General features: G+C 41.8%; 2 protein-coding genes across 2 annotated transcripts in view; one reads left to right on the forward strand and one right to left on the reverse strand.

Moving 5' to 3' along the window:
• LOC137996033 (uncharacterized) overlaps positions 1-1,051 on the reverse strand; it is a 1,128-nt gene extending 77 nt beyond the window's left edge. The window contains exons 1-2 of the mRNA XM_068841471.1: positions 810-1,051; positions 1-686 (exon numbers count right to left, since the gene is read on the reverse strand). The exon at positions 1-686 is cut by the window's left edge and continues 77 nt beyond it. Of these exons, the coding sequence (XP_068697572.1) occupies positions 1-686; positions 810-1,051 (928 nt within the window). The remainder of the gene's footprint in view (positions 687-809) is intronic.
• Positions 1,052-5,548: 4,497 nt separating this feature from the next.
• On the forward strand, positions 5,549-6,013 carry LOC137996034 (putative nuclease HARBI1). The gene has a single exon (XM_068841472.1). The coding sequence runs from the start codon at positions 5,549-5,551 to the stop codon at positions 6,011-6,013; it is 465 nt and encodes a 154-aa protein (XP_068697573.1).
• Positions 6,014-9,282: the final 3,269 nt, after the last annotated feature.

Below are 9,282 nucleotides of genomic sequence, written 5' to 3' on the forward strand. Positions count from 1 at the left end.
TCAATTCACTGTAGTAATCATTTCCGATCAGCAATTCCACAGTAGATACCTCTAGCTCACTTGGAAAAGTGTCAGCAAGTTGGTGCTCCTTTAAGAGGGGTTCAAACTGCTTACAATTAATAGGTGCCCTCTGAATGATTCCAGTGATCTTTGGCACAACATTTGCTTGAATGTTCATTGTCTGACCATTCTTTAACTTCAAACTAAAGTCGACCACTGGAGTCTTAAATTCCTTGGGCTTTGTAGAACCAAACGTGAAGACAGTCAGAATTTCAGTATTGTTGGGCACCAACTGGAGTTTATTTACTAAATCCTCACTTATGTACGTTCTCTGGCTTCCACAATCTAGTAAGAGTCGGGTAGATAGCTTCTTTGAAGTATTGAGGTTCACAACATCCGTCAGTGCAGTCTGCATCAGAACTTGTTCTCCAGAGACGAGTAATGAACTCTCAGTTTCAGGTACCATTAGGGGATCAGTAAACATTGCCAAAGTTTCACTTTCCTCATTGGAAGAAAACCTCTTTGGGCACAGACTCCTGTGGTGATTTCCAACTTTCTGCTTGTTTACTTTGCAATCTTTCAATAGATGATTTGGCTTCAGACAAATAAAGCAGTTTCCTTTGATTTTTGCCTTTCTTGACTCAACAGTTGGATAAGTTTTACACTGGTCACTCCAGTGATCCTTTCTTTAACAGTAAAAACAACCCCTTGATTGACTATCAGTAGCAGATTCTTCATTTCCAGAAAGTAAGGCACCAGTTGTTGTAGCACCAGACCATTTTGAAGAGAAAGATTTCTGTTTCTGAGACCTGACTGTGGTATCTTGACCTTCAGAGCTCTGCATCACTTGCATTTGATGTTCTCCAACCTCTTGAGCACAAATGTACCGCTTTAATTCCTTGCGGATGCTTTCCACTGTCCATTTCTCTTCCATGTCTTTGTACTCTTCCATCCGGGAAATCACCATCTTTGGCAGCTTGGATTTAATGAGGAAAACAAAATGTGGCTGGTCCACATTTTCACCAAGAGCTTCAAGATGTTTCTCAATCATGTCATATGTTGTACGAAGTTTCGCAGTGATATTTAAAGAAACGGAAAGCTCAATTTAAGGTTTAAAAGTATTGTGTTGCTCAGTGGGAGCGTGCTGGGCCCATAACCCAGAGGTCCGAGGATCAAAACCTCGCTCTGCTACCACATGTTGCCGAGGATGCGGTCACAATACTTTTAAACCTTAAATTCCGTTTCGAAAAGTTAAAGAATTTTGTCCAACATTCAAGTCCAAATTGTTCGTGAAAACCACGTTTTCAGTCCATCCTCAGCTCAGTAACCTGGCCACGGGCTTGTAGCCAAGCCTCTAGCTAGTTACCAGTTCCTACACTTCAATTTCGTGGAAACTCCACGACAATAGATATTAGCGATCAGTCCATTGGGAAGCGTGATGGCCTGGAACTTGAGCGCATGTGACGCACTTGTGGCCATTATAAACAACTCGCTGGTTTGACATCGGCCGATTAATCCATCTATAAAGCCGAAACAGTTATCAAGGGCTGCTCCTTTAGAATGGACCGCATCTGCATACGTAGCGATTAAAGGTGGGTTTAAAATACCATGGTTCCACTATGTAACCTTGTGTCCGTGAGTATTATATATCCAGTCTGTAACCTGGTTGCTGATCATACTATGCTCTGGCACCGATCGCCCAAAGATTGCTATCATGTCGGAATAGCGGCATGGATATGCGAACCTCTTAAGCACGATACAGAGGCCTTCGGGTCCATCATAGATTGTTCCATCAGAGCACTTGAAGATGGGTGGAACTCTTAGGGATTCAAAAACTAACGCGATACCACGTTTATCGATGCGAAAATCAGCTTTGCATTCGACAGAAGTTTTGTTTGCGAGAGAAAATTTCTCGTATGCCGAGGGCTGAAATGGAAGATTTTGTGGAGCATAAGCCTCGACATCCAGGGGGGCACAGAAGCTGACCTTAAAGCCAGAATTGGCAAAGCGAGAGCAGTTTTTCTGCAGTTAAAGAACGCCTGGAGCTCCAAAGATCTGACACTTAGGACTAAGATCAGGATTTTTAACAGCAATGTCAAACCTGTTCTACTATATGGCTCAGAGACCTGGAGAACAACAGTGGCAACTACAAAGAAGGTGCAGATCTTTATCAACTCATGTCTACGAAGAATCTTGCGGATACGTTGGCCAATCACCATCAACAACGAAGACCTATGGCAAAAAACCAACCAGAAGCCTGCAGATGCTGAGATCATGATGAGACGTTGGAGATGGATAGGCCACACTCTCCGAAAGCCTTCTACCAACATTACAAGACAAGCCCTGTCTTGTAATCCCCAGGGAAAGAGAAAAGGGGACGGCCTAGGAACTCGTGGAGACGGGACTTGGAAGCAGATATCAAGAGATTGGGGCTGACCTGGAGTCAGCTAGAAAGGAAAGCCCAGCACAGAGGTAGCTGGAGAACTCTTGTAGGTGGCCTATGCCCCAGGAGGGGTACTAGGCATAAGTAAGTAAGTAAGTATAAGCCTTGTAAAGCACTGAAAATTCTTCGTCGTCTATAATTTCTTCCACCAAGCAAGGTAGCAGTAATTCTTGAATTGTTTTGAAGGAAGCCATTTTATGGCAAGCCGTTACTGCCAAAAGCCCTTCAACTTTCTAGAAACGAGGTTGAAATCCATGTTGACACGATCGAGTTATAGAAATTGTAGGCTAAGTTACGTCTGGGGATGGTCGAGTTTCGTGGCAAAAGCTCTAGTTCTTCTTACTGATTGTTGCGTTTCTGCGATCTTGTGTCGAGTCACGCTTTGTAGTGTTTGTGCGATCTAGTGTCGAGTTCCAGTGATCCAGTCTTGAGTTTCTGCGATCGACTGTCCAACTCTTGCTAGCGAGTTTTCTAATTCTCGCTAGCGAGTTTTAAAATTCTCGCTAGCGTTTGAGAACTCGCTAGCCAGAATTAGACTTGACATTAAAATTATTACCCTGACAACATGCTGCTTAGGAATGTTGTACGCCTCGTTCTCAAAGAGTGGCGGCTTAAATACCGATTTGTGCATGAACTATAAACGTCGTACACAACAGCACTGACAAATGGGTAAATATTTCGTTCCTTCGTGTTCGTAGTGACAGTAGAACTCTGACAACATGCTGCTCAGTAATATTTTATGCATCTTTCGCAGAGTAGTGACTAAATACTGATATGATGGACAATTATAAATGTCACTAGAATAGAAGAAAAGAAAAGAAAAGGAGAGCATAGCAGTTGCATCGAATTTTTCGTTCGTTTGTAAAGAAAATAATACCCAATCTACAATTGCATGGCGTTGGCTAAAAAGGGAAGTGTGGAAACAATTGGAAGGGTTGGATGCAGAAACTTAGTAAGTGACAGGTCTGACAACGTTCGGCTGATTTTTAGTTTTGCTCAAAACTAGCCCAAATTTTGCAAGTTGACTGGAAAAGAACTTAAGAACATTGCCCTGGTATTTAAAAATCCGATTTGAGCTTTATCTATGCCAAAATACTACCGGCGTGATGGATGTCGATACATTTTTGGTTTCTTTGATACGGTTAAAGCAGATAAATCAACGTAAAACCATTTTAAAACGGGAAGAAGATGCCAGGAGGCGCTGGCGGACATACCTTCGTCGCAGACGCTTTGTGTCAATGAAGGGTTAGTTTCTAAAGAAACTGTGGTGCTGCGTCGGTGGGGAAGTAGTATACAAAAATTTGGTTTTATCAACGGAGTTGATAATGTAAATTGGCCACCGTTCAGAGATTCTAAAAGCTGACGTTTCGAGCGTTAGCCCTTCGTCAGAGCGAATCGAGGGATTATGGGTTACGTGTAGTTTTTATAGTAGAGTAGGAGCTACGCTATTGGTGGTAACATGGCAACGTGAAAAATAGGAATATATTAGTTAAATGAAAAGCGTTCGTTAATACCGTGAGGATTAAGGGTGCCGATTTGAAAGATGAATTTTTGTTCCAGATTTTTGCGGCTTTCCGTCGTACCTAGATGTAGGGAAAGGCCGCAGATAGCAATGTGTTTTTTGGAGTGGTTAGGCAGATTAAAATGGCGAGCGACTGGCTTGGATGCATCCTTGTCATTCTTCTCAACATCGCGAAGGTGTTCGCGGAATCGGTCACCTAGTCGTCTACCTGTCTCACCAATGTATAATTTATTGCATAACGTGCAGGTTATGCAATAAATGACATTTGCGGAGATACATGTGAAACGAAATTTCGGAAACTTCATTGGCTTTTCTAGATATCAAAGTTTCTATTAGAGACAACGTGCTATGTACTAGTGTGCACTACAAACCTACTGATTCACACAGTTATTTGTTGTATTCATCGTCACATCCATCACATGTCAAGAACTCCATCCCTTATTCTCAATTTCTTAGACTTCGACGTCTATGTAGTGATGACTCCGATTTTTCCAGCAAATCAGAGGAGATGTGCCAGTTCTTCGAAAAACGTGGCTATCCTGTCTCTGTGGTCAAAGCGGGCCATCATCGCGCCCAACAATTTGATCGACAGTCATCACTACAAACGTCACAAAAAGATAAGAATGACAGAATTCCATTCACCCTCACTTTCCATCCTCATAATCACGCAGTCAAAAGCATCATTCTTAGTAATTTTAAATTACTCCAAAATGATCCCGAGACTAGTAGAATCTTTTCGCAACCTCCACTTATTTCATTCAAACGCGACAAAAACGTAGGCAACTTTTTAGTTAGAAGCGCGCTCAAAACTAACGAGCAACCCGGCACTTTCAAATGCGCGCGCTCACGATGCAAAACTTGTCTTTTCATTGTTAACACTAGCAAGATATCGGGACCTAAGCGATCTGTTAAGATCACCGATCGTTTCACATGTACCTCCGCAAATGTCATTTATTGCATAACCTGCACGTTATGCAATAAATTATACATTGGTGAGACAGGTAGACGACTAGGTGACCGATTCCGCGAACACCTTCGCGATGTTGAGAAGAATGCCAAGGATGCATCCAAGCCAGTCGCTCGCCATTTTAATCTGCCTAACCACTCCAAAAAACACATTGCTATCTGCGGCCTTTCCCTACATCTAGGTACGACGGAAAGCCGCAAAAATCTGGAACAAAAATTCATCTTTCAAATCGGCACCCTTAATCCTCACGGTATTAACGAACGCTTTTAATTTAACTAATATATTCCTATTTTTCACGTTGCCATGTTACCACCAATAGCGTAGCTCCTACTCTACTATAAAAACTACACGTAACCCATAATCCCTCGATTCGCTCTGACGAAGGGCTAACGCTCGAAACGTCAGCTTTTAGAATCTCTGAACGGTGGCCAATTTACATTATCAACTCCGTTGATAAAACCAAAGCTTTGTGTCAATGTTGTTTGTTAAGTTTTTGACTCGCGCTTTTTTGCCAGTTGTACCGGTGCGGAAAATATGGGCAAAACCGAGGGTCAACGGGTTTTGGGAGGAAACCTGTCAAGGATGGGACGACAAAGATTGGAAGGAAAACTTCAGAATGTCAAGAGAGGCTTTCGAGTATTTGTGTGAAGAGCTGAGTCCGTTTATTTCCAAGCGCGACACGAACTACCGCAAGGCAATTTCCGCTCACCAGCGACTAACTATTACATTGTATCGGCCTGCTGAAACTGCGAGTTATCACACCGTTGCAAATCTGTTTGGAATCAGAAAGTCAACGGTTTGCGAAATTGTTGTTGAGGTTTGTGAGGCCATTGTAGAAGTTCTTCAACCGAGGTATATTCGGCTTCCTCAAAATGCGCAAGAAATTCGGCAACGGATTGACGAGTTCAGTGACCGTGCAGGTTTTCCCCAAACTGTTGGTTGTCTTGATGGTTGTCATATTCCAATTCCAGCTCCGCAAAACAACCCTGAAGACTACGTTAACCGAAAGGGTTTCCATTCCGGAAACATTCGCAAAGTTATTGCAATAACGGGAAGTAATAGTTTTAGACAACTCTCGTAGCCTTCGTCATCGGCCCTGCCTAACAATTTGTAAAAACCTTTGTTAGGTGGCCACGGTAAGGCGCGTTGCACTGTAATTATATGAAAAAAAAGGTTTTTGAACAAGAACTTTTATTCGTAAGAGGTGTTATTAAAAACTGAACTATGGATATCAGATGTCAGATACGATGGAATCTTTCTGGATGCTTATTATTTTCCCCGCTTGATGCTCCGTGGTATGCAAGTTTTATATCCCTTCTCTCCCCAAGACAGTCTCCTTCGCAGCCCTTTTTTGGATGTCACGCAAGTGTTGTGTGACACCCGAATAACGGCTGTGGAGGAGACTACTCTCAAAAGTGACACTTAACAGATTTTACTCTGTCTAATACAAGACGATTTTTCTCGTCAATGGGGGACGCCTAGAGTGTGAAAGGGTTAAAATAGCCAGAACACGAATGAAGTCTCTTTGCGGATGCCAACAACACAAAAGAAGTAAATTCATGCATGCTGACCTCCACAAAACAAGTGTAGAAGCTCTCAAGAGCAAGGACCGGTTTTGGAGATGAGCGGGACACGTACGAAGAGTGAAAGCGTCAAAATGCAGAAAACAAACTCAAAAAGTTTATTTCCGTCCATAATAGTTTCTTTTTTTTTTGGTTCGAAACTTTCGAAGCTTAGTAAGTCTCTTCGTTGATTTTGTCACAGCCTAGCTTCATCCCCAAGAAAATAACATGAAATAGAGGTTTTGCACAACAGCCATGTTGGATGGCAGGAACAATGAAAATGTTTTGCATTAGAAAGAACATTTGTTCCCATAGGGAAAAGAATCTATTGTTCCTGCCATGCAACATGGCTGCCCTGCAAAACCTCAATAAGCACAAGTCTTGAATAAGTATCGCATTGGGAAGTCAAGAGTGTCTACTTTGACTCCAACCTTTCTTGTACAGATGGACATAACAGAGGCATATTAGCATTAAGATGTTACCTGATCGAGTCTCAGTTTTTCTCTTGAAGTGCCTCCATTCTCTGGTGTCTGTTATTACTAAGAAAAACAGGATCGAACTTCTGAAATTTTCAGTTTAATCTTACTTGCCTCTAAGTAGCTTCCATTTACAGCAGAAGGATGCTAAGAAAGTTGACCAAATCAGAGCACAAATAACACAGACGAAAATTCAGTGAAAGACGAATGATAAGCTTCTCAGTGAGTTGGTTTTGTTTCCTCCAGTATCTTTACTCTGCTCCTAACATTTCAGAGTCCTTGACAAATAAGGGACCTGTTTGACTTCTATTAGAACGAAAAGCTATCATTTTGTAAAGCTTCGAATCGCAACTAGGCTTCCAAGAAGCTGGTATTACGACATACTTTCAAAATAACGCAGAAAAAGCTGGCACAAAGATACAAAGGGCTTTAAATAATAAGGGCCAAAAAAGTTTCTGCACTTATGGGAAACGGGCTCTAGAAAATGTAATTTCTGACGTTTGAATGACTGAATGAATTAGTCAGAAATTGATATTCTGACGGCACGATGGAGACGCTCGCGGGGTGTTACGGGACTAGTTAAGGGTATTTAACAGTTTTGGCGGGGGATTTAGGTCATTCTACTACGATTCTTAGTTGACTATGACACTAGGGAAGTTTGGTAACAAAGTTTCAGCGTTAAAGCTACCATGTTGTCAAGGACAACTTGCTTGGTTTCCAAGGGTAACTTCTCGGGATTTAACGTCATTTAATTGGTAACGGTCGCCAGTGTGACTTTAACCGTTACCATTTGTAGATTTTGGCGGGCTCATCGCTCGTGACGTCAAGGCCCAACATGGTAACTTTGACGCTGAATTTTCGGCTGTCACCAAAATTCCCTAGTGTCATACTCAACTGAGAATCGTAGTAGGTCAGTCAGTCTCCCTATGTACTTACTTTCAACATTCTAGTAGGATTGTCTTGCATTTGTACGGCTGATTGTCACATTCTAAAGAACTGTCACTCGAAGCTCATTGTAGTGTAGTCAGAATTGAGACAAAAGCCTCAAGCGCGACCATTTTCCCGGGATGAGCCAGCCGATGAGCAATTGCGAGTTTTCATCATATTTAGATAAATAACTTTTTTTCTTAAGGACGGTGCCTACTATTGTTATTGCGCATACGTTCTGCGCATCTCGAGATACTCGGATTTCCTATCGGTGATGCTTACTAATACAGGGATATTTTTGCGAGGTTTAAAACTATCCGGAGAAAGTACATCTTAGTAAGTACTCTTGGTATCCAAAAAGAAAATTGGGGGTAACCATGCATTTTTGAGAGATAATGAAGCTTCAGTTTAAGAAGGAACGCCATACATTGCTTTGTAGTATAAAGCTTTTTACAAATATTATTCATCAATTATCTTTGAAAAATGCGTGGTTACCCCCAATTTTCTTTTTGGATTTCAATAACACTTGTTAAGATCTACATTTCGTGCATAATCACAAACCAGAGCAAAAATATCTTTAATTAGTAGGCACCGTCCTTAAAGCTAACCGGTTTAAAATAGGTGTTACACTTCAATACTTGTTGACCAGCGCTATTCGGAATGGGTGCTTTGAATTAAACACTGTTGGTCAGCGCTTTACAAAATACTTGAGACCGGTGCATGGGAATATTACGTTGGTGACCTTCTAATCTATGTACATCGTGTAACTGTCACAAGAAGACCAATGTCCTTCTCGTCTATCCCTCACAGCATTAACCTACCGAAGTTCTTTGCCTTCACAGTGAATGGTGATATCCTGATCCGTGGAGTAAGCATTTCTGAGAAGAAACTCAAAAAAACTCGCCGGTGCCAAAGCACGGATAGATTGTGTGGCTTGCAGTAATCTTTCCAGCCAATGAAGAAGGATCTTCTCATGCCGAAGTCTCTCCCTATAAGATACAATCTGATGAGAAGTCGAGAATTTTCCTTCAAGCCTAGTTCCCACTTGCGCGATAAGCATAAGCATGAGAAAAATCTTGTGGGAACGGGAGTAAAATAAGCATAAACACAAGCACACGAAAAGGAAATTTTCCTTTTTTTGTGCTTGTGCTTTGCACGCCCTTCATGTGCGTTTCTGTCCATTTCTTCGCCGTTGTCAGCAAAACAACACTGTAAAATAACCAAATTTGAGGTTTTATGATGTCAGCACTTGGAGAGAAATTTTCAAACCCCCCCCCCCCCCCCCCCTAAATAAAACATGACTCATATTGGTTCTTGAGAGACTGCGACACAATTGTCAGGTTAAAAGGCTTGGAATAGTCGGGAAGTGATTATATTAGGGAGCT

Source organism: Montipora foliosa, chromosome 3 (assembly GCF_036669935.1).
Source record: "Montipora foliosa isolate CH-2021 chromosome 3, ASM3666993v2, whole genome shotgun sequence".
Classification (NCBI taxonomy): Eukaryota; Metazoa; Cnidaria; class Anthozoa; order Scleractinia; family Acroporidae; genus Montipora; species Montipora foliosa.

Excerpts from the sequence above, each read along its gene's own strand:
- LOC137996034 (XM_068841472.1), top strand. The coding sequence starts at position 5,549 with ATGTCAAGAGAGGCTTTCGAGTATTTGTGTGAAGAGCTGAGTCCGTTT.